This window comes from Mustelus asterias, chromosome 30 (genome assembly GCF_964213995.1).
Source record: "Mustelus asterias chromosome 30, sMusAst1.hap1.1, whole genome shotgun sequence".
In the NCBI taxonomy this organism is placed as follows: Eukaryota; Metazoa; Chordata; class Chondrichthyes; order Carcharhiniformes; family Triakidae; genus Mustelus; species Mustelus asterias.
Genome location: NC_135830.1, coordinates 1,324,552 through 1,350,732, shown reverse-complemented (window position 1 = coordinate 1,350,732; position 26,181 = coordinate 1,324,552). Strand labels below are relative to the sequence as shown.

Genomic DNA, 26,181 nt, shown 5'->3' with positions numbered 1-26,181 from the left:
GATCACCTGCTGCACCTGCAGACTGAGTTTTTGCGATTCATGCACAAGGATCCCCAGGTCCCTCTGCACAGTCGCACGATGTAATTTTTCTCCATTTAAATAATATTCCAATTTACTATTATTTCTTCCAAAGTGGATAACCTCACATTTGCTAACGTTATATTGCATCTGCCAGATCCTCGCCCACTCGCTCAGCCTATCCAAATCTCTCTGCAGACTTTCCGCGTCCTCCACGCAATCCGCTTTCCCACTCACCTTCGTGTCATCAGTAAACTTGAATACCCTACATTCAGTCCCCTCCTCCAGATCATCTATGTAAATGGTAAACAATTGAGGCCCCAGCACCGATCCCTGTGGCACGCCACTGGTCACCAACTGCCAACCAGAAAAGCACCCATTTATCCCAACTCTCTGCTTCCTGTTAGATAGCCAATCCCCAATCCACGCCAACACCTTACCCCTAACTCCGTGTACCCCAATCTTCTGCAGCAACCTTTTGTGAGGCACCTTATCGAACGCGTTCTGGAAATCTAAAAACACCACATCCACCGGTTCCCCTCTGTCAACCGCACTAGTGACATCTTCATAAAAGTCCAGTAGATTCGTCAAACACGACTTTCCCTTCATGAATCCATGCTGCGTCTGCTTGATCGAACCATTCTTATTCAGGTGCTCTGTTATTTCCTCTTTAATAATGGACTCTAGCATCTTCCCAACATCTTCCCAACTACGGACGTTAAGTTAACCGGCCTGTAGTTACCCACCTTTTGTCTACTTCCTTTTTTAAACAGCGGCGTAACAGTAGCTGTTTTCCAGTCAGCCGGCACTACCCCAGAGTCCAGCGAATTTTGATAAATTACTACTAACGCATCTGCTATTACCTCAGCCATTTCTTTCAGTACCCTGGGATGCATTCCATCCGGGCCCGGGGACTTGTCTACCTTCAGTCCTATTAGTCTACCAAGCACCACCTCCTTAGTAACAGTAATTGTATTAAGGACCTCCCCTCCCACCAACTCTCGATCTCTAATATTCGGCAAACTATTTGTGTCTTCCACCGTGAAGATCGACACAAAGAACTTATTTAAAGTCTCAGCCATTTCCTCGTTTTCCACTATTAAATCCCCCCTCTCATCTTCCAAGGGTCCAACATTCACTCTAGCCACTCTATTCCTTTTTATGTACTTGTAAAAACTTTTACTATCATTTTTTATATTTTGAGCTAGTTTAGTTTCATAATCTATCTTTCCTTTCTTAATCGCTTTCTTAGTCGTTCTTTGTTTTTCTTTAAAGCTTTCCCAATCCACTAATTCTCCACTATTTTTGGCCACACTTTTCCCATCTGATTTTATTTTAATACTCTCCTTTATTTCCTTCGTGTCTATGCGCATAGATCCCTGAAAGTTGGCACCCGGGTTGATAGGGTTGTTAAGAAGGCATACGGAGTGTTAGCTTTTATTGGTAGAGGGCTTGAGTTTTGGAGCCATGATGTCATGTTGCAGCTGTACAAAACTCTGGTGCGGCCGCACTTGGAGTATTGCGTACAGTTCTGGTCGCCGCATGATAGGAAGGATGTGGAAGCATCCTTCCTATAATGTGGTTGATACCGGAGATGAGGGGTGTTGATTATGAGGAGAGACTGAACAGATTGGGTTTGTACTCGTTGGAATTTAGAAGGCTGAGGGGGGATCTTATAGAGACTTATAAGATAATGAAGGGGCTGGATAGGGTAGAGGTGGAGAGGTTCTTTCCACTTAGAAAGGAAGCTAGAACTAGAGGGCACAGCCTCAAAATAAAGGGGCTCAGTTTAGGACAGAGTTGAGGAGGAACTTCTTCTCTCAGAGGGTAGTGAATCTCTGGAATTCTCTGCCCACTGAAGTGGTGGAGGCTACCTCGTTGAATATGTTTAAATCACGGATAGATTGATTCCTGATCGGAAAGGGAATTAAGGGTTATGGGGATCAGGCGGGTAAGTGGAACTGATCCACTTCAGATCAGCCATGATCTTATTGAATGGCGGGGAAGGCTCGAGGGGCTAGATGGCCTACTCCTGCTCCTATTTCTTATGTTCTTAAGCATTGGAAAGGGTGCAGAGGAGATTTACCAGGATGTTGCCTGGTATGAGGAAAGACTGAGTGACTTGACGCTGTTTTCGTTAGAGAGAAGAAGGTTAAGAGGTGACTTAATAGAGGCATACAAGATGATCAGAGGATTAGGTAGGGTGGACAGTGAGAACCTTTTTCCTCGGATGGTGATGACTAGCACGAGGGGACATAGCTTTAAATTGAAGGGTGATAGATATAGGACAGATGTCAGAGGTAGGTTCTTTACTCAGAGAGTAGTAAGGACGTGGAATGCCCTGCCTGCAACAGTCGTGGACTCGTCAACATTAAGGGCATTTAAAGGGTCATTGGGTAAACATATGGATGATATTGGAATAGTGTAGATTAGATGGACTTTAGATTGGTTTCACAGGTCGGTGCAACATTCAGGGCTGAAGGGCCTGTACTGCGCTGTAATGTTCTATGATAAAGGGGCTGCACTCAAAGCTCATGATTTCAAATAAACATTAACCTGGTGTTGTGAGACTTCTTCTTCTGTGTGGTCAGTCAGTGGGTTAGTTATCCCACTTGTACAAGTTTGTCAAAAAGATACAAGAAGAATTGTCCAAAACTTTGTTTGGATTTGAGCACAGGGCAGGGGGAGCGTGCGTGGGATGGAGATTTGCAGCTTTGTGGGGACAAGAGAGGAAGCAATTTTTCATGGAAACTAAAATTATCTGTTCTGAATTTCTATCCTGTACTGACAGTGATGCCTTTTGTAAACTCTTTTGACAGCAGATTGGAAGGGAAGAATTTGCAGACTGAAAACTCAACTCAAACATCACATTGAGATCTGACAGAGTTACTTGATTCATCAGGATCTGAATATCATTGTCTTTGAATCTAGAAGGAGAAATGTTTGTCTGTTCTGCCCGTGGGAGAAGATTCCAAACATCAATGTGATTGGAAAAGCACCAAGACACACACACACACACACACACACACACACACACACACACACACACACACACACACTGACACAGACCAGTGTGAGAGTGTTCCAGTGCACTGACAGTGGAAAGAGCTTTAACAGTGGTTCGCACTGCTGCTTCGCAGCTCCAGGGACCTGGGTTCGATTCCCGGCTTGGGTCACTGTCTCTGTGGAGTTTGCACATTCTGCTCGTGTCTGCGTGGGTTTCCTCCGGGTGCTCCGGTTTCATCCCACAGTCCAAAGATGTGCGGGTTAGGTTGATTGGCCATGCTAAAATTGCCCCTTAGTGTCCTGAGATGTGTAGGTTAGAGGGATTAGTGAGTAAATAAGTAGGGATATGGGGGTAGGGCCTGGGTGGGATTGTGGTCGGTGCAGACTTGATGGGCCAAATGGCCTCTTTCTGTACTGTAGGATTTCTATGTATCTTAACCAGTTACGTAGCTTGAAAAAACATCACACCATTCACAGCGGGGAGTAACTGTACACGTGTTCTGAGTGTAGATGAGGATTCAACTGATCTCCAAACCTGGAGAGACACAAGGATACCGGTGCCATGGGGAAGCTGTGCAAATGTGAGGCCTGTGGGAAAGGATTCAATTACCCATCCATCGACGCACTCACACTGGGGAGAGACCATTCACCTGTCCTGAATGTGGGAAGGGATTCACTCAGGTATCAAACCTGCAGACACACCAGAGAAAACTCACGGGTGAAAGGTCTTTCACCTGCTCCGAGTGTGGGAAAGGATTCACTAGATCCTCTGACCTTTTGAAGCCCCAGCAAATTTACACTGAGGAGAGGCCGTTCAGCTGTACTTCCTGTGGAAATGATTCAGGTCTTCATTCCAGCTCAAAGTACACCAGTGAGTTCACACCGGGGAGAGGCCATTCACCTGCTCCCAGTGTGGGAAGGGATTCATTCTGTCAGCCTATCTGTTGAGACACCAGCGAGTTCACAAGTGACCACAGTGGTTGGATTCTGCTGTTGTGCTCTTGATCACATCCAGGACTGAACCATGTTCATTCTGACAGTTCACACTTTATGTTAAATTATGAGATACAGATTATTTGCAATAAGCCCCAATTGTAAATCAATTCAGATGTGAGGGTTGTCTAATGATAAGGGGCTGAGTAAATTTGGCTGAAAGTCTTTGGAGTTCAGAAGAATGAGAGGCGATCTCATTGAAACCTCAACAATTCCGAGTGCGGTTGATAGGGGAGACACTGAGGGATTGTTTCTGCTGGTCGGGGAATCCAAAACACGGGGGCACAGTATCTGGATAAGGGGTTGATAATTTTGGTCTGAGATGAGGCAAAATTCCTTCACTCAAAGTATTGTAAATCTTTGGAATTCTCCATACGACACAATTATGGATGTTCCATCATCCTGGAACACATTTCAGGCTGGGATAGACAAGTTTCTCATCTCGGGGAATTCAGGGATATGGGGAATTGGTGGGAAAATGGGATTTGAAGCCCAAGGTTAGCCATAATGGTATTGAATAGTGTAGCAGGCTTGATGGGGTGACAGATTCGCTCCTGCGCCTATTTAGTGTGTTCATGTGTAAGATGAAGTTAACAATTCATGTTGTAATAAAAACAGGAAGTGTTGGAAGTTCTCAGCAGTTCTGGCAACAAACATGAAGCAGGAAACATAGTTAACTTTTCAAATCTAAAATGACTCTCATGGCTTCCAATATTTTACACAACATCGAGTCGGGGAACTGAATCCAGATGGTGAAAACACTGAACCCAATCTGCTGGCATATTTCATCAGTAAACTTGTTCAGTAAATTTACCTACCAACTGAAAGGCTGGAATTTTGAGACCACCTCGGGTCAAGTAGACTCCCTCTGTTCCTGCCTTCCACCTATATTCCCGACATAGTTCTGTTTTGGATTTTTGTGCTGCAATGAAATACTGTCCAAAGTTTGAAATACTGTTCCAAGTGCAGGTCAGTGGGACTAGGCAAAAAATGGTTTGGCACAGACAAGAAGGGCCAAAAGGCCTGTTTCTGAGCTGTAATTTTCTATGGTTTTCTATGGTTTGCCAGCCCGGTTGTTGTTCAGTATGTTGCCGCACAAATAGATTTTGGATTGAACATGTTTTGCTGTGAATGTGGTGCATTCTTACTGATAAGTCATGGCTTAAATGTCCTGCATATGTTGAGAAAATCACTTGTTTACTCTATCTGGTGAGATTCCAGTAAGTTCACATCTAACCGTAGGTGTTTGTTCTGCTGTTAATTACAGTTTGGACAGAATTATGGTGGAGTTTCTACGCGCCTTCGTTCCTGTATCAATTCATTTAACATATTTGTAAATTGGCTCTATGGCTCAGATTATAATAGGATCATGTATAATAATGTTGGATGGAACATGCTTCCTTGTGAATGTTTGGGGCTGCTCATGCTGGTGGCACAGTGGTTAGCACTGCCCGGATTCAATTCCGGCCTCGGGTCACTGTCTGTGTGGAGTTTGCACGTTCTCCCCATGTCTGCGTGGGTTTCCTCCGGGCACTCCAGTTTCCTCCCACGGTCCCAAGTCCAAAATATGTGTGGTTAGGTTGATTGGCCCTACTAAATTAATCCTAGTGTCAGGGAAATGAGCACTGTAAATATGAGGGGTAACGGGAATAAGGCCTGGGTGGGATTGTGCTCAGTGTAGATTCAATGGGCTGAATGGCCTCTTTCTGCACTGTCGGGTTTCAGACCCGGGTTAACGGCCGCCATCTTTATTGGGGCAATGGGCACCAGGGCGAATGTGCTCATCCTGCTCCAGGCAATGGGAGGAGAGAATGTTGTGAAATTCTAACCTGGACTCACGCTTTTCCTTTTCCTTTTTAACCAGGCACTAGAAGGGGAGCGTTTACACGTAGAAAAGTCAAAAGAATACAAATGTTTGTGTCTTATCGATTTCTATTTTGGTCTAACAGTGAATTCTATAAACCTCTTTTGCAGGATATTAGAAGAAAATAAACAAGAAACTCTCAAACATCACATCAAAACTTGACCGTCACTCAATGCATCAGCACCTGGATATTATCAGCCATTTGAGTGTAAGTTCCAGATAATTTTTGCTCCGTGTGTAAAATTTTCTCTTCTTCAGCCCATTTGCATTGCTAAAAATCTTAAACCTGTGACCCTTTTACTGATGTGGAGATGCCGGCGTTGGACTGGGGTGGGCACTGTGAGAAGTCTCTCAACACCAGGTTAAAGTCCAGCAGGTGATACCAAATGGTGTTGTGAGAGTTACTCTTTTAATGATCATCTAATGGGAGCAGCTTTTCTTGTCTACCTTCTCTAAGGGAGGACAATCTAACATTTAGAGTTTTGACACCCTAAGATATGACAAAGGTGGAACAGATAATATCAGGGAAGTTCGGGAGAAAGAAGGATGAGGATTTTAACATTTAGGTGTTTCTTAACGGGTCACTTTTGTAGGACAGTGATGAGTGAACAAGGTTTGGAGCAAGTAAGCACATGGGCAGCAGTGTTTTAGATAACGCCAAGATTACAGGGACTTTGAATGTGTAGTATGGCCAATCCACATAACCCGCACATCTTTGGACTGTGGGAGGAAACCGGAGCACCCGGAGAAAACTCACGCAGACATGGAGAGAATGTGCAAACTCCACAGAGACAGTAATCCGAGGCCAGAATTGAACCTGGGTCCCTGGCGCTCTGAGGCACTCTGCCCCTGAAATGGCAGGTTTGTTTCCACTCTGAAAATGACTGCAGTGATTTCTCTGTTTAAAAAAAAACACAAATGTTTGTGTGACAGTCCTGAGTTTCAGCCGATCATCTGGCCTGTGGAAACATAAGCCCACACACACCGGAGAGAAACTGTGGAAATACGGAGACTATGGGAAAGGATTCTATGACCATTTCAGACAGGTAAATCATCGGTACACACACTGGGGAGAAACCGTTCACCAGCTTCGTGTGTGGGAAGGGGATTCATTACTGCATCCCACCTACTGGAACACCAGAGAATTCATGCTGTGGGGAAGCCATTCACCGGCTCAGAGTGTGAGAAGAGCTTCACTCAGTCATCCCGGCTGCTGCAACACCAGCGAGTCCACACTGATGAGAAACCTTTCAAATGTCCAAACTGTGGGAAGTGTTTTTAAAATTCTGGGGAACTAACACGCCATCAGCATGTTCACTCTGATGAGAGACCGTTCAAGTGCTCTCACTGCGGGACTGAGTTGAAGACCTCATATGACCTCATTGTTCACTGGCGCAGTCACACTGGAGAGAGGCCATTCACCTGCTCAGAGTGTGGGAAGGGATTTATTACTGCATCTCACCTTCTGGCACACCAGCGCACGCATACTGGGGAGAGGCCATTTACCTGCTCCAAATGTGGGAAAAGATTTGCTCATTCATCCACACTGCTAAGACACCAGCGATTTCACACCGGGTAGAGGCCTTTCACCTGCCCTGAGTGTGGAAAGGGCTTCATTACCTCGTACAACCTGCTGAAACACCAGCAAATTCACAAGTAACTATAATGTTTGGATTTTGTTTACAATCACCCCCAGAATGAACCATGTTTATTGCGATCTGTTTCTGCTGACGTTCATAAACTCTAGATCAGTTACAGGTGCTAACGTTCTGGATTAAGTCAAGTAAATCGGCACTGTGTAATATACAATTGTGTGTCGAGTCTTGTTAATAACTCAAACGCAAGTTTGCTCTTTTTGAAGGGTTTTCCCTCTCCCCTGCCTCCTCCATCCTCATCTCCCGCGACAAGTGTGAGGAGCTCATGGAGCTTCTTTGCCACTAAGCTTGAAACAATCCCGTCAGCTGCTTGTGCTGTTTCCTCCCTTCCACTCGCCCACCGAGACAAACTGCCTCTCAAGATCCCCCTTCTCTGGCCTCCTTTTGCACTGTAGGAATTCTATGATTGTTTGTTCAGAGCTCCCCCACATGGAACAGAAGTCCCTTTACATCTGTGTTCAGGTCAGGAAGCCCAATATTCAATGTTGGAAATGAGTTGTGAAATCAGAGATTGGTGTCACACCTTGATCTGTTCCTGCCTGAAAGTGAATCATAGAATCCTACAGTGCAGAAAGAGACCATTCAGTCCATCGAGACGGCACTGACCACAGGCCCTACCCCCATAACCCCATGCATTTACCCAAGCTAGTTCCCCCTAACACGAAGGGACAATTTAGCATGGCCAATCCAATGAAACCCGCACATCTTTGGACTGTGGGAGGAAACCGGAGCACACGGAGAAAACCCACGCAGACATGAAGAGAATGTGCAAACTCCACAGAGGCAGTGACCCGAGGCCGGAATTGAACCTGGGTCCCTGGCGCTCTGAGGCGCTCTGCCCCTGAAATGGCAGGTTTGTTTCCACTCTGAAAATGACTGCAGTGATTACTCTGTTTAAAAAAAAATGTTTATGTGACAGTCCTGAGTTTTAAGGCACGGCTAACTCAAATAAAAAAAGCTATTTAACTGATATTTTAAAGTCAGCATTTAAAAAGCAGATGGATAAGCCTGGAACAATGTTGAAGAGACAATTGATCTCCAGATAAAGATAGTCCTGCAGCAGGTTTCCATGGATTCTTTGTTTACCTGTGTGTCTTAGACACCTGTTTAACTAAAAATAAACGATCTCGAAATTTGTAGAATCCATAGAGTGCAGAAGGAAGCCATTTGGTCCATCGAGTTTACACCAATTCTCTGACAGAGTATCTTACCCAGGCCCTCTTCCCCCACTGTGTTCAGATCAGGAAGCCCAATATCCCGGTATCCAAATACAATTACCATGGCCAATCCACAAAACCTACACATCATTGGACAATAGGAGGAACCCAGAGCACCAAAGAAAACCCACGCAGACACGGGGAGAACATGCAAATTTCATAAAAGACAGGAACTCAAGATTGGGATTGAACCTGGGTCCCTGGCACTGTGAGACAGCAGAGCCACCCCTGTGTTTCCAACGTTTTCTGTTCTGAGGTGGAATTTGCAGTATTTTGTTTTTGGGCCACAGTGGATCAGTTTTCTCTGACTTATCGTTCCCTGTTGAAAGGTGAAGAAGGAGCTTGTAAAGAATGAGACAATAACTGTCCCCCTGTTCAACATGAAACTAAACTCACTGTTAATTCCTCCCCAGTAACAAGTTTTGAACACAAACATGGCCAGAATTTTGTGTGTTCTGTTTCACGTAGACGAGGCTCACTCCTGCTTCACCAGACTCTGCCCTACAACCAGAGGGCTTCTTAATTCATTGAATGGACCGTTCAGTGGCCTCAGGCAAGGCTAGGGGAGGTGGGGACTGCTTCCTAATCAACACCTTGTGGTGCCGAGACATAGCAACGCTGACGAGTTTCTGCTCCCTGAACCTAGAATGCCTGACGCTAAAATGCCGCCCCTATTACCTTGGACGGGAGTTCACCTCCATTATCCTGACGGCAGTTTACATCCCACCCCATGCGGACGTGAAGATCGCGCTGGACGAAGTATACACCACTACAAATTGCCTTGAGACGTGACATCCTGAGGCCTTGTACATCGTGGCCAGGGACTTCAATCAGGCCAAGCTCAAGACCGTACTACCAAGTTACCACCAATATATCTCCTGTTCCACCAGAGGCCCAAACATCCTAGACTACTGCTACACAAATATCAAACATGCCTACTTCTCTATCACCCACCCACACTTTGGCAAATCAGACCACAAGGCTGTGCTCCTGCTCCCGGCTTACAAGCAAAAACTAAAGGGGGAGAATCCATTAAAGAAAGTCGTGCAGTGTTGGTCTGAGGAATCGGATGATCTCCTATAGGACTGCTTGGAGTCAGTGGAGTGGTCAGTATTTAAAAGCTCTGCAACCAGCCTGAACGAGTACGCCACCACAATAACTGACTTCTGACTTAACTAGTAAGGGTGTAGAAGACTGTGGGCCACAGAAGCAAATTCACATGTTTCCCAACTGGAAACCATGGATGAACAGTAATATCCATTGCTTGCTGAAGTCTAGGTCTGAGGCGTTCAAGTCAGGTAACCTTGAACTATACAAGAAAGCAGATACGATCTAAGGAGAACCATCAAAGATGCCAAAAGTCAGTACCAGATCAAGCTAGAATCCCAGGCTAGCCACACAGATCCCCGCCGACTATGGCAAGGTCTGCAAGACATAACAGGTTACAAGATGAAGGCATGTAAAATCGCAGGCTCCAACAGACTCCTCCCTGATGAGCTCAATGCATTCTACGCCTATTTTGAGCCAGAGGTCAGCAAGACCATTCCTCCACCCTGGAAGCCATGGATGAACCTGTATCTGAAGTCACCATTGTCGATGTCAGGACAGCTTTCTCAAAGGTCATACCACAGAAAGTGACTGGCCCAGATGGGATACCCGGACGAGCACTGAGATCCTGCGTGGATCAGCTGGCGAGGGTATTCGCAGACATCTTCAACCCCTCTTTACAACAATCTGAGGTCCCAATCTGCTTCAAAGAGACGACCATCATCCCAGTACCAAAGAAAAGCCAAGCAGCCTGCCTTAATGACTATCATCTGGTGGCTCTGACATCCATCATTGCGAAGTGCTTCGAAAGGCTAGTCATGGCCTGAATCATTTCCAGCCTCCCGGACTACCTGGATTCACTACAGTTTGCTTACTGCCACAATAGGTCCATAGCAGATGCCAGCTCCCTGGCCCTGCACTCAACCCTGGAACACCTAGATCACAAAGACACCTATGTCAGACTCCTATTTATTGACTACAGCTCAGCCTTCAAAACCATTACTCCCACGAAACTCATCTCCAAAATCTGTGGCTTGGGCCTCAGCTCCTCCCTCTGCGACTGGATCCTGAACATCCTAACTCTCAGACCACATTGAATAAGGATAGGCAACAACACCTCCATGATCATCCGCAACACCAGTGCCCCACAAGGCTGTGTTCTCAGTCCCCTCCTATACTCCTTACACACCTATGACTGCGTGGACAAATTCCCCACCAATTCGATTTTCAAGTTTGCTGACGACACCACCATAGTGGGACAGATCTCAAACAATGACGAGACAGATTTCGGGAATGAGATAGAGAATCTGGTGAACTGATGCAGCAACAATGATCTCTCCCTCAATGTCAACAAAACTAAGGAGATTGTCATCGACTTCAGGAAGCGTAGAGGAGAACATGCCCCTGTCTACATCAACACGGATGAAGTAGAAAGTTTTTAGATCACCAACAACCTGTCCTGGTCCCTCCCCATGCCGACACTATCGTTAAGAAAGCCCACTAGCACCTCCGCTTTCTCAGAGGACTAAGGAAACTTGACAGGTCAGCTACGACTCTCACCAACTTTTACAAGTGCACCAAAGAAAGCATTCTTTCTGGTTGTATCACAGTTTTGTATGGCTCCTGCTCTGCCCAAGACTGCAAGGAACTACAAAAGGTTGTGAATGTAGCCCAATCCATCACGCAAACCAGCCTCCCATCCATTGACTCTGTCTACACTTCCTGCTGCCTCAGCAAAGCAGCCAGCATAATCAAGGACCCCACACGCCCCGGACATTCCCTCTTCCACCTTCTTCCATCAGGAAAAAGATACAAAAGTCTGAAGTCACGTACCAACCGACTCAAGAACAGCTACTTTCCTGCTGCTGTCAGACTTTTGAATGGACCTACCTTTCATTAAGTTGATCTTTCTCTTCACCCTAGCTATGACAGTAACACTACATTCTACACTCTCTCCTTTCCTTCTCAATGAACGGTATGCTTTGTCTGTATAGCGCGCAAGAAACAACACTTTTCACTATGTTAATACATGTGACACTAATAAATGAAATCAAGCCTCACTGAAACGTCACAATACCTAGCTGATTGACGGGCAGCTGCCGACCAATCGGAACGAAGGGGCGGGACTGGAGGACCGAGCGGGTGCTGCTGGTCCTCCAACCAATAAGAGTGAATGAGAGGCAGGGCGGAGTGGAGCATGCGCAGTGAGAGTAATGGCGATTGGGAGATTTGTGTTATTTCGGTGAGTGAAATAAGTGGCTGTGGGCAGGAGCTACGGATCTGGCGGGTGGTCGGAAAGACTCCGTACGCATGTTATCTAAGCTACAAAATGCAGAAAATCCATTTCCCGCTCCTCAATGGCCGGAGCGGAGCCGCAGTTTTTTTTTTCAACTAAACCCGAGTTCACGTCCGCCTTTTTTCCAAGAGGTCGACGCACATCAGAGCGCATGCGCTGCCGCCATCTTTGTGAGGGACAAAGTGTAATTGGGCGCCAGTGTGGCTGACCTGTTTGTGAGGGGCAATACTCTTCACTCCTTTTCCAAAAAACTTTTCATCAAACTGCTTCATCAGTATGTGCACAGTCTGGTTCCACCTCGGATAGTTGCCAGGGAGTGAAGATTGCAGTGGGAACTGTAGACTTCGGTCTTCCCAAATCGAAAATTTAATAAATTTCTTCTCACCCATTTCTGGATGTCAGACAAATCGGTTCCTCTCCAAGGCTGACGTGGAGGGGGACTTGCAGGTGATGGTTTTCATACACACCTGCTCCCCTGGTCCTTCCAGGTAGTGGAGGTTGAGGATTTTTCAGATTTTCGCATAGTTCTGGTTGTGTTTTAGAAATATGAACTCTTTCTCCATCGTCCCCTTCCTCTCCAAGCTGTCTCTCTGTTTCAGTCTCTCACTGCCCCCAAGAAGTCCAGGTCCTCAGGCAGACCCAGATAGCAGCAGGTTCCCCTGATTAGTTTTACAATCCGAGCACTTCATTTTCCGGTCACAGGATCAGATGCATTTATTGATTAATTTTCCTCACCTTTGCCTAGAGGGAGCTGGAATTAAAACATGTAATTGTGTGCAGTGAATCCAACTAGCCACCAGCGAAAGGAAGAAATCCAGTCAAGAGTTTTACCCTCATCCTGACGAATTTCACTAATGTTTGAGCTCCATTGTAAGTTTCCTGAATATTGTAAAATGTCTGGGTTAAACAGCTCAGGAAATATTCCCCACCATCAGGGGAAGAGAGTTTTGTTTCACTTGAGTATTTGATACAGAAGACCAGGTGAGAGAATTTCAATTTGAAAAATATATTAAATAATTTATAAGAAAGTTTGAGATCTGGTGGTTATGCATCGAGTATAATTTGCAAAGATCAATAAATTCAGACCTGGGGTGACTGTGGTGTTTGCACACTTCGTGTCTGCATGGGTTTCCTCCGGGTGCTCCGGTTTCTTTCCAAAGTCCAAAGGTATGCTGTTTAGGTGGATTGGCCATGCTAAATTGTCCCTTAATGTCCAAAGATGTGTAGGTTAGGGAGATTAGTGGGGTAAATACGTAGGGTTACAGGAATAGGGTCTGGGTGCAGAGTTGGAGCAGACTCTATGGGCCGAATGGCCTCTCCATCTCCACAGAGGGACTTTATGATGAAAATGTAACTATTTTGTATTTCTAAAGGAGCATCCAAAATTTAAACCTTTGCAAATATAAGAATTATAAGAGTAAGTAAGCATGTGTATCAAATATTAATCCCAGAGTATGTGAAATTTTCTCCTTTCAGAACAGTTCAGTTAATCTGAGAAGTGAATGAATCCCCTAACAAAGCTGAAGATTGGAATTTGGATTGAGCTATTTATAATGGATTTTTGCGTTGTTTAGATAATGGTAGCATGGAAGATGTTAATTGGATCAATAATAGACCGCCACTAATTGCTTTCCTATGTTTGCTGAAACAACCAAATAGATAATGTTCAATTTCTAGGAAATGTTATTTTGATTTATTATAAACGCTGAATTTCCCACAATAGTCTTGTAATTAATGTTGCTGAGTTAAATGATTAAACTCAGGGCTGATCTGTTTGGGGGTTTTGCTAATCAGAGCTGGTATTTTAGCTTGCATGCAAGTGTCATCGTATGAAGCATATTTTAGTTGATTGTATTTCTTATCATTAAGTTCACATAAGTTATGAAGGGAGTTAACCATTGCTGCATTTGTAAGCTAGTTTTGACCCTGCTAACATATGACTTACCATGGGTTCATGAAGGGCAGGTTATGTTCAATTAATTTGGTGGAGTTCTTTGAGGGCATTACGTGCGCGGAGGACAATGGGGAACCTGTGGATGTGGTGTATGTAGATTTCCAGAAGGCATTTGACAAGGTGCCACACCAAATGCTGCTGTATGAGATTAAGGTGCACGGTGTTACGGGTAATAGCATGGATAACGGATTGGTTAGCTAACAGAAAGCAAAGAGTGAGGATGAATGGGTGTTTTTCTGGATGGCGATCAGTGACTAGTGGTGTGCCTCAGGGATCAGTGTTGGGACCCCAGTTGTTTACGATTTGCATGGATTTGGAGTTGGGGGCCAAGTGTAGTGTGTCAAAATTCGCAGATGACACTAAGATGAGTGGCAGAGCAAAGTGTGCAGAGAACGCTGAAGGTCTGCAAAGGGGGATAGATTGTCTGTGTGAGTTGGGCAAGGTTCTGGCAGATGGAGTACAATGTTGGTAAATGTGAGGCCATCCATTTTGGTAGGAATGACAGCAAAATGGACTATTTAAATGTTAAAAGATTGCATCGTGTTGCTGTGCAGAGGGACCTGGGTGTCCTTGTGCATGAATCACAAGGAGTTGGTTTGCAGGTGCAGCAGGTAATTAAGAAGGCAAATGGAATTTTGTCCTTCATTGCTAGAGGGATGGAGTTTAAAAACAGAGGGGTTATGTTGCAGCTGTATAAGGTGCTGGTGAGGCCACACCTGGAGTACTGTGTACAGTTTTGGTCTCGTGACTTGAGAAAGGATATACTGGCACTGGAGGGGGTACAGAGGAGATTCACTGGGTTGATTCCGGATTTGAGAAGGTTGGCTTATGAGGAGAGACTGAGTAGACTGGGGCTGTATTCATTGGAATTCAGAAGAATAAGGAGAGATCATATAGAAACATATAAGATTTTGGAGGGGATAGATAAGATAGAGGCAGGGAAGTTCTTTCCATTGGCAAGTGAAACTAGAATTAGGTAGCATGTCCTCAAAATAAGGGGGAGCAGATTTGGGACTGAATTGAGGAGGAACTTCTTCACCCAAAGAGTTGTGAATCAGTGAAATTCCCTGCCCAGAGAAGCAGTTGAACCTACATCGTTGAATGTTTTTAAGGCAAGGATAAATAAACTTTTGAACTTTAAAGGAATTAAGGGTTATGCTGAGTGGGTGCGTAAGTGGAGTTGAGTCCATGAAAAGATCAGCCATGATCTTATTGAATGGTGGAGCAGGCTCGAGGGGCCAGTTGACCTACTCCTAGTTCTTATACAAAGAACAATACAGCAAAGGAACAGGCCCTTCGGCCCTCCAAGCCCGTGCTGCTCCCTGGTCCAACTAGACCATTCTTTTGTATCCCTCCATTCCCACTCCGTTCATGTGGCTATCTAGATAAGTCTTAAACGTTCCCAGTGTGTTCGCTTCCACCACCTTGCCTGGCAGTGCATTCCAGGCCCCCACCACCCTCTGTGTAAAATACGTCCTTCTGATATCTGTGTTAAACCCCCCCCCCCCACCGCCCCCCCTTCACCTTGAACCTATGACCCCTCGTGAACGTCACCACCGACCTGGGGAAAAGCTTCCCACCGTTCACCCTATCTATGCCTTTCATAATTTTATACACCTCTATTAAGTCTCCCCTCATCCTCCGTCTTTCGAGGGAGAACAACCCCAGTTTACCCAATCTCTCCTCATAACTAAGCCCCTCCATCCAGGCAACATCCTGGTAAACCTCCTCTGTACTCTCTCCAAAGCTTCCACGTCCTTCTGGTAGTGTGGCGACCAGAACTGGACGCAGTATTCCAAATGCGGCCGAACCAACGTTCTATACATCTGCAACATCAGACCCCAACTTTTATACTCTATGCCCCGTCCTATAAAGGCAAGCATGCCATATGCCGCCTTCACCACCTTCTCCACCTGTGATGTCACCTTCAAGGATCTGTGGACTTGCACACCCAGGTCCCTCTGCGTATCTACACTCTTTATGGTTCCGCCATTTATCGTATAGCTCCTCCCACATTATTTCTACCAAAATGCATCACTTCGCATTTATCAGGATTGAACTCCATCTGCCATTTCTTTGTCCAAATTTCCAGTCTATCTATATCCTTCTGTAGCTTCTGACAATGCTCCTCACTATCCTGCCAATTTTGTGTCGTCCGCAATCTTACTGATCACCCCAGTTACACCTTCTTCCAGATCGTTTATATAAATCACAAACAGCAGAGGTCCCAATACAGAGCCCTGCGGAACACCACTAGTCACAGGCCTCCAGCCGGAAAAAGACCCTTCCACTACCACCCTCTGTCTTCTGTGACCAAGCCAGTTCTCCACCCATCTAGCCACCTCCCCCTTTATCCCATGAGATCCAACCATTTTCACCAGCCTACCATGAGGGACTTTGTCAAACGCTTTACTAAAGTCCATATAGACGACATCCACGGCCCTTCCGTCGTCAACCATTCTGGTCACTTCTTCAAAAAAACTCCACCAGGTTGGTGAGGCATGACCTCCCTCTCATGTTTACCCAAAGTTACTTTTAATCTAATCTTTCCATATTGTTTGGCCTTTGTTCATTCACACCTTTCCCTGAAGGACATGAGTGATCATGTTGGGCTTTTACAGCAAGCCAGCAGTTTTCATGGTCACTTTTTCCTAGTGCTGGCTGCACAAATTACCAGATTCATTCAGCTCAATTTCACAACCTGCCCTTGTGTTTTTGTGGGTGTTCTCTCACTCCCTTTTTTTCTGTTTTAAATCAATCTCACAGGGCATTAGAAGAGGAGGATTTGCAGTTGGGAAACTGAAACCAAACACCACACCAGGAACAGACAGTTGCCCAATTTGTTGTAACCTGAATTTCATTGGATTTTGACCATGGAAGGACAAAGCACTATTCCCAGAGGGGAGAAACTGTACACATGCTCTGTCTGTGGACAAGGATTCAACCAATCGTCTGGGCTGTCGCGACACAACAAACGCACTCACACTGAAGAGAAACAGTGGAAATGTGGGGACTGTGGGAAGGGATTTCATTACCAAAGTGACCTGGAAGCTCATCGACGCAGTCACACCGGGGAGAAACCGTTCATCTGCTCCGAGTGTGGGAGGGGGTTCATTCAGTCATCCCACCTGCTAAGGCACCAGCTGGTTCACACTGACGAGAGAGCTTTTAAATGTCTGGACTGCGGGAAGTGCTTTAAAAGTCCAAGAGACCTGATGTCCCATCAACGTGTTCACACTGACGAGAGACCGTTTAAATGCTCTCACTGTGGGACTGGGTTTAAGCGATCATTTAACCTGACTGCACACCAGAGAATTCACACTGGAGAGAAACCATTCACCTGCTCAGACTGTGGGAAGAGATTCGCTCAGTCATCTAATCTGTTGACACACCAGCGTATTCACACTGAGGAGAGACCATTTCACTGTCCAGATTGTGGGAAGTGCTTTAAAAGTTCTGGGAATCTGATGATCCATCAACGAGTTCACACTGATGAGAAAAAGTTCAGGTGCTCTCACTGTGGCACTTGCTTCAAGCAGTCGTGTAGTCTCACTGTACATCAGCGAGTTCACACTGGGGAGGGACTGTTCACCTGTCCTGTGTGTGGGAAGAAATTCACAACCTCATCCAACCTGCTGAGACATCAGCAAGTTCACATGTAACTATAGTGACTGTACTTTGCTATTGGTCACATCCAGGGTGGCACAGTGGTTAACACTGCTACCTCTCAGTGACAGGACCCCGAGTTCAACTCTCGCTGGGTGTTCCGGTTTCCTCCCATACTCCAAAGATGTGCACGTTAGGTGGTTTGGCCATGCTAAATTGTCCTTAGTGTTAGAGGTTTGGGGGATTGGCAGGGTAAATGCATGGGGCTATGGGAATGGTGTGGGGCTGGGCCTAGGTAAGATGGGCCTAGTCGGAGTCAGTGCAGATTCGATGGGCCAAATGGCCTCCTTTAGCATTGTAGGGATTCTGTGTTTCTATGATTCATTGGGATCTGTTTCTGCTGATAAACTCCAGCACACATCCAGCTAATATTCTGGATTAAGTCAAATAAATCAGCTTTACCATAAGCCATAGGACTAGAATTAGGCCACTCAACCCATCGAGTTTGCTCCGCCATTCAATCATGGCTGATATTTTTCTCATCCCCATTCTCCTGCCTTATCCCCATAATCCCTGATCCCCTTATTAACCAAAAACCTATCTATCTCTGTCTTAAAGACACTCAATGACCTGGCCTCCACAGCCTTCTGCAGCAAAGATTTCCACAGATTCACCATTCTCTGGCTGAAGAAATTCCTCATCTCCTCTGTTTTAAAGAATCGTCCCTTTAGCCTGAGGTTGTGCTCTCTGGTTCTAGTTTTTCCTCCAAGTGGAAACATCCTCTTCACATCCACTCTATCCAGGCCTCGCAGTACGCTGTAAGTTTCAATAAGACCCCGCCTCATATTTCTGAACTCCAGCGAGTGCAGACTCAGAGTCCTCAACCGTTCCTCATACGACAAGCTTTTCATTCCAGGGATCATTCTTGTGAACCTCCTCTGGACCCTTTCCAAGGCCAGCACATCCTTCCTTAGATACGGGACCCAAAACTACTGACAATACTCCAAATGGGGTCTGACCAGAGCCTCATACAGCCTCAGATGTACATCCCTGCTCTTGTATTCTAGCCCTCTTGACATGAATGTCTTTGTATCATCTGCAAACTTGGCAGCAGTGCCTTCAGTTCCTCCTTCCAAATCGTTAATGTATATTGTGAAATGTTTTGGTCCCAGCACAGGCCCCTGAGGCTCAACACTAGTCATCAGGCTACCATCCTGAAAAAGACCCCTTTATCCCCACTCTTTGCCTTCTGCCAGCCAGCCAATCTTCTATCCATGCCAGGATCTTACCCTTTACACCATGGGATCTTAACTTATTTAACAGTCTCTTCTGTGGCACCTTGTCAAAGGCCTTCTGGAAATCTAAATAAATCATGTCCACTGGTTCTCCTTTATCAAACTTCCTTGTTTCTCCTCAAAGAACTCTAACAGATTTCTCAGACATGACCTCCCCTTGACAAAGCCATGCTGACTCAGTCCTACTTTCTCATGCACTTCCAAGTACTTTGCGATGTCATCTTTAATAATGGACTCTCAAATCTTGCCAATGACCGAAGTCAGGCTACCCGGCCTATAATTTCCCGTCTCCTGCCTCCCTTAAACAGTGGTGTTACATTAGCTGCTTTCCAGTCCTTTGGGACCCTCCCTGCTTCCAGTGATTGCTGGAAGATCACCACCAATGCCTCCGCAATTTCCCCAGCTATCTCTTTTAGAACCCTGGGTGTATTCCATCCGGTCCACGTGACGTATCCACCTTCAGAACATAGAACATAGAACAGTACAGCACAGAACAGGCCCTTCGGCCCACGATGTTGTGCCGAGCTTTATCTGAAACCAAGATCAAGCTATCCCACTCCCTATCATCCTGGTGTGCTCCATGTGCCTATCCAATAACCGCTTAAATGTTTCTAAAGTGTCTGACTCCACTATCACTGCAGGCAGTCCATTCCACACCCCAACCACTCTCTGCGTAAAGAATCTACCTCTGATATCCGTCCTGTATCTCCCACCACGAACCCTATAGTTATGCCCCCTTGTAATAGCTCCATCCACCCGAGGAAATAGTCTTTGAACGTTCACTCTATCTATCCCCTTCATTTTATACACCTCTATTAAGTCTCCCCTCAGCCTCCTCCGCTCCAGAGAGAACAGCCCTAGCTCCCTCAACCTTTCCTCATATGACCTACCCTCCAAACCAGGCAGCATCCTGGTAAATCTCCTCTGCACTCTTTCCAGCGCTTCCACATCCTTCTTATAGTGAGACCTTTCAGTTTCCCCAGAACGTTCTCCTTAGTGATGGCCACTATGCTCACCTGTGCCCTCTGATTCTCCTGGAGCTCTGACATCCCACTGGTGTCTTCCACCATGAAGACTGATGCAAAGTAACTATTCAGTTCCTCTGCCATTTCTTTGTTTCCTATTATTATTTCTCCAGCCTCATTTTCCAGTGGTCTAATGTTTATTTTTGCCTCTTTAAATTTTTATATCTTGAAAAAACTCTTCCTATTTTTTTTATATTACTAGCTAGCTTACACTCACATTTCATCTTCTCCCCCTTATTGCTTTTTTAGTTGTCCTCTGCTCGCTTTTAAAGGCTTCCCAATCCTCTGGCTTCCCACTAATCCTCGCTACTTTGTATGCTTTTTCTTTTGTTTTTATGCTGTCCTTGACTTCCCTTGTCAGCCCTGGATGCCTTGTCCTCCCCTTGGCATGTTTCCTCCTCCTTGGGTAAATTTCTGTTGTTCTCTCGCAAACCCCCAAAATTTTCTGCCTTTGATGTTCCACAGTCTTCCCTGCCAGGCTCCCTTTCCAATCAACTCTGGCCAGCTCCTCCCTCATGTCTTTGTAGTTACCTTTATTTAATTGTAATAACGTTAGATCTGATTCCAGCTTCTCTCCCTCAAACTGCAGGGTAAATTCTATCATACTGTGGTCACTGCTCCCTAAGGGTTATTTCACCTTAAGTTCCCTAATCAAGTCTGCCTCATTACAAATCACCAAGTCCAGAATTGTCTGTTCTCTCGTAGGCTCTGTCACAAGCTGCTCCAAAAAAACATCTCTTAGACATTCCACAAATTCCTTTTCTTGGGATCTACTAACTTCCTGATTTTCCCAGTCAACCTGCATATTGAAGTCCCCCATGATTATTGTAATATTGCCTTTTTTATATGCCTTTTCTATCTCCTGATTTTTTTGCTTCACATCCTGACTACTGCTAGGGGACTTGTACACAACTCCCATCAGGGTCTTTTTACGCTTGCGATTCCTCAACTCTACCCACAGAGATTCTGTGCCTTCTGATCTGATATCACTTCTTGTTATCGATTTAACTTCGTTCCTTACTAACAATGCAACCCTGTCCCCTTTGCCCATCTGCCTGTCTTTTCGATAGGACACATATATCCTTGGATATTTAGATCCTAGCCCTGATCCCCTTGCAGCCACATCTCTGTGATGCCCACAACATCGTACCGGCCAATTTCAATGTGTGCAACAACGCATTTACCTTGTTACATATACTGCACGCATTTCAGTACAAGATCTTCAGTCTTGCAGTGACCAATTCCCGTCTCATACTTGTCACCTTTTTTGCTCTGCCTGAGGTTAGATTCCTGCCACTTCTATACGCTCTGTTTTATTACATGGTCTTGAAACTTTACGAACTTCTCCTGAACCTTCAGCTCCTTTAACTAGCTGGAAGTCCTCATCATTAACCTGCACTTCTACCCTCTCCTTTTAACTTTGATTTTCTAATTCTCCATTCAACTGAACGCCCTCCTCCGCAGCTATTTAGTTTAAAGCCCTATCTGCAGCCCTACTGATACAATTCGCCAGGACTCTGATCCCAGCATGATTCAGATGAAGACCGTCCCATCGGAACAGGTCCCCTCTTCCCCAATACTGGTGCCAATGTCCCATGAATTCAAACCCATTCCTCCCACACCCAATCTCTGTGCCACTTAGCTCGTGGCTCAGGTAGTATCCAGGGATTATTACCCTTTTGGTTCTGTTTTTTAATTTAGCTCCTAGCTGTTCATACTCCCTTAGCGGAACCTTTGTTCCTGTTCTACCTATATCATTGGAACCTACGTGGACCATGACAACTGGATCGTTACCCTCCCACTCCAAGTTCCTCTGCAGCAAGATGAGAAATCCCGAACCCGAGCACCAGGTAGGCAACACAACCTTCGGGATTCTCGATCATGGTCACAGACACCAGTGTCAATGCCCCTAACTATACTATCCCCAATTACAACTCCATTTCTTTTTTCTCCCCCCATTTGAATGACTCCTTGTACCACGGTGCTGTGGTCAGTTTGCTCATCATCCCTGCAGTACCCGTTCCCGTCCACACAGGGAGCAAGAATTTCAAACCTGTTGGACAAGTTCAGGGACTGAGGCTCCTGCAACCCTACCTCCTGGATCCCGTGATCTGTCTCACTCTCAGCCACACCCTCCTGTCCCTGACCACTGGCAGAATTCAAGGTATTTAATCGAAGGGGTGTGATGGCCTCCTGGAACACACTGTCCAGGTATCTCTCCCCCTCCCTGATGTGTCACAGCATCCGAAGCTCAGAAACCAGCTCATCCACTCTGAGCTGGAGTTCCTCAAACAACCAACACTTACTACAGACATGCTCACTGGGAACCACGATGGGGTCCACCAGCTCCCACATCATGCATGAACAACACATCACCTGACCCTCTATCTCCATTTAATTCGTTTTTAATTTGCTTTCTTAAATTTAGACCTTTTTATTATATATCTCCTTACTACCTCAGTCTCAATGCAATTTCTAAAATGGATGAGTTTAAATGGATTTTCAAATTTAGCACAACTCTCTGTTAGCTAATCAAATCACAGCCCTCCTGTGATGCCACTTATGTGTTTTTAGTGTGAATTCTCTGTCAGTTTCAGAGAATCAAGAGTAACACTTACCAATCAGCACTCTCCCATGTGGCATCTGCTGCCTCTTTCATCCAACTCCCAGTTTTCACCCAACTCCAAAAGCACTCCTCACAGCCAGGCAGCACCCACTGCAGTCAGAGCAGCATTGTGAAGCTTTGTTTTCAGAGGTGAAATACAGTCTGCTGAGGCTTTTGAATATTTCTAAAATAAGTTAGTTTCATTTGAAGGTCTCTCCCTCTCTCCGTCTCCTCCGTCCTCAATCCCAACGGCAAGTGTGAGGAGTTCATGGAGCTTCTTTGTCACCTTCGGAGTGTCTCAATCTATCAGCTATCTCTGCTGCTTCCCTCCCTTCCACTAGCCCACTGGGACAAACTGTCTCGAAAGATCCCCTTTGTCTGAGCCCTGAACCCACATCTTACTCCAGTTTCTTTTCCATATTCCCTCCTGCCCTCTCTCGAAAATGGCTGGACTTGCAGATAGTGAGGAACATTGTCAGAGGCTGCAGAAGGATATAGATAGGCTGGAAATTTGGGCAAAGAAATGGCAGATGGAGTTCAATCCAGATAAATGCGAAGTGATGCATTTTGGTAGAACTAACGTAGGGGGGGAGCTATACAATAAATGGCAGAACCATAAAGGGTGTAGAGACGCAGAGGGACCTGGGTGTGCAAGTCCACAGATCCTTGAAGGTGACGGCACAGGTGGAGAAGGTAGTGAAGAAGGCATATGGCATGCTTGCCTTTATAGGACAGGGCATAGAGTATAAAAGTTGGGGTCTGATGTTGCAGTTGTATAGAACGTTGTTTCGGCCGCATTTGGAATACTGCGCCCAGTTCTGGTCGCCGCACTACCAGAAGGACGTGGAGGCTTTAGAGAGCGTGCAGAGGAGGTTTACCAGGATGTTGCCTGGTATTGAACGGCTTAGTTATGAGGAGAGATTGGGTAAACTGGGGTTGTACTCACTGGAAAGACGGAGGATGAGGGGTGACCTAATAGAGGTGTATAAAATTATGAAAGGCATAGATAGGGTGAACAGTGGGAAGCTTTTTCCCAGGTCGGTGGTGACGTTCACGAGGGGTCATAGGTTCAAGGTGAGGGGGGGGGGGGGGTGAGGTTTAACACGGATATCAGAAGGACGTATTTTACACAGAGGGTGGTGGGGGCCTGGAATGCGTTGCCGGGCAAGGTGGTGGAGGCGGACACACTGGGAACATTTTAAGACTTATCTAGATAGCCACATGAACGGAGTGGGAATGGAGGGATACAAAAGAATGGTCTAGTTTGGACCAGGGAGCGGCGTGGGCTTGGAGGGCCGAAGGGCCTGTTCCTGTGCTGTATTGTTCTTTGTTCTTTGCTCATCTTGTCCATGAGACCCACCTCCTGTTCCATCAGATCAGATAACAGTCAATTGCTGATCACCAACTTTCCCATGTTTTGATATTGTTAACAGTTCTCTCTCTTCAGGAACTGTCCCTCTGTGCATCAAATCTGCCCCTCTCCACTCCTCAAAGAAAAAACTTTCAGCCCACCATTCCTCACAATCACTGACAAATCTGTGACCTGCTTTTCCTCTTCCTGCTATCAGGCCATGCTGTCACCTCCCAATCTCGGGATGGATGTGTCTTTAAAGTTACCCCTTGTCCCAGACCTGAATTTCCATCTTTCTCCATCCAGTCCCCAGCCTGTTGTAACACTAGTGAGTTCACACCGGGGAGAGGCCATTCGCTTTTGCTTCATGTGTGGGGAGGGATTCACTGATTTGTAGGCACACCAGTGAGTTCACACTGACTGAAGACCATTTAAATGTCTGAATTGCAGGAAGTGCTATAAAAGTTATGTGGATCTGATGGCCATCAGTGTGTTCACACTGTTGAGAGACCATTCAGGTTCTCTCACTGTGGGTTCATGTGGCCTTGTGAACCAGTATCCACCAGCCCAGTCACACTGGGAGGAGATCATTCACCTGTTCCGTCTGTGCGAAGAGGTTCACGCAATCCTCCCACCACAATACACATCAACTTGTTCACGTTGATAAGAAACCTTCTCAAAGTTCACACTGTGAGCGGAGATTTAAATGCAAAATGAATCTGCTGAAACACAAACCCATTCACACCGGGGAGAGGCTGTTCATCTGCTCTGTGTTTGGGAAGGGATTCACTCGGTTATCTTACCCACTGAGACACCAGCAAGTTCACAAGTGACTGCAGGGATTGGATTCTGCTGTTAATCACATCCAGGACTGAATCATTCTGACAGTTGGGGTTTGTTTCTGCTGATAATTAGACCTTAAGAAATAGGAACAGGACTAAGCCATTTGGCCCCTTGAGACTATGCCTGCTTTCAGTAGGGTCATGACTGTTCCAACATTTCTCATGTCAACTTTCCTGTCCTTTCCCCATAACTCCTGGTTCCGTATGATCAAGAATCTGTCTTAACCGTAAATATAGGAGTCTGCACCCACAGCTCTCTGCAGCAAGCAGTTCCAAAAAAGACTCACCAACCTTTGGGAAGAAATTCCTCCTCATCTCAGTCTTAACTTGGCTTCCCTTTATTCTGAGACTCTGCCCTCTGATCCTAGATTCTCCCATGAGGGGAAATATCCACTCAGCATTTACCCTGCCAAGCCCTGAGAATCCTAAATATTTCAATGTGATCACCTCCCATTCTTTTAAATTCCAATGAATAGATTAAACCTTTCCTCATCAGACAATCCATCCATCCCAGGGATCATCCTTGTGAACCTTCTCTGAACTGCCTGTAATAAACCCTGTAACCAGGCTGGTGTTTAATATTCTGGATAAATGTGAAATAAATCAGCTTAGTTTTAAACACCTTGTTGTAAATTTTAGTATTTCCCACCTGAGTATTTAACATCACCAGTCTGGAGCTCAGAAAGGACAACCTGGGGGAGGATCACGTGGCCTGAACAGAAATTGAGGCTGGATGCAGTCCTTCAGGGTCACACTGAGAGGGACAACCAGCACTTTGGTCTTTTTCATCTCTCTTCACTGACAGCAAAATCCCTGTGTGGGTTAATCTTGAGGTGTGTAAGAGATGTGTCCCAGTCGCTCTCTTCAATTATTCAGTTCTGGACACAGAACAGAAGCTCCTTTACAACTGTGTTCAGAGTCAGGAAGAAAAACAGTGATTGCTGGAAATGTGCTGTCACACTAGAGATTGGTGTCAAACTGTGATCTGTTCCTGGCTGAATTGAAACAGCAGGTTTGAGTTCCCACACTGAAAATGACTGCAGTGTTTATTGTGTGAAGATTTAATGTGTTTGTATGACAGTCCCAAGTTTTAAGGCACAGGTTAACTTATATTTTAAATAGTTTTTTTTTAATACCAGTTAAAGTAGCATTAAAAAGGCAGATGGATGAACCTGGGACAATTGTACAACAAACATTTAACCTCCAGATAAAGATGGGCCTGCAGCAACTTCCCAGGGATTCTCTGTGTCTGTGTTTGTTGGTCACCAGGATAACTAAAAATATACAAAGAACAAAGAACAGTACAGCACAGGAAACAGGCCCTTCGACCCTCCAAGCCTGTGCCGCTCCTTGGTCCAACTAGACCAATCGTTTGTATCCCTCCATTCCCAGGCTGCTCATGTGACT

The 26,181-nt window shown here is 45.6% G+C and overlaps 1 protein-coding gene across 3 annotated transcripts; it reads left to right on the top strand.

The window, feature by feature from the left end:
- Positions 1-11,982: 11,982 nt before the first annotated feature.
- On the top strand, positions 11,983-25,384 carry LOC144480879 (uncharacterized). 3 transcript variants are annotated; one of them, XM_078200511.1, is made up of 3 exons: positions 11,983-12,042; positions 12,842-12,966; positions 16,817-25,384. In XM_078200511.1, the coding sequence occupies exon 3, from the start codon at positions 16,924-16,926 to the stop codon at positions 17,710-17,712; it is 789 nt and encodes a 262-aa protein (XP_078056637.1). In that variant the 5' UTR covers positions 11,983-12,042; positions 12,842-12,966; positions 16,817-16,923; the 3' UTR covers positions 17,713-25,384. The 3 variants fall into 3 exon arrangements, with proteins under 3 accessions (XP_078056637.1, XP_078056635.1, XP_078056634.1); XM_078200508.1 differs by having other exon boundaries at positions 11,998-12,042; positions 12,842-13,077; XM_078200509.1 differs by lacking the exon at positions 12,842-12,966 and having other exon boundaries at positions 11,991-12,042.
- Positions 25,385-26,181: the final 797 nt, after the last annotated feature.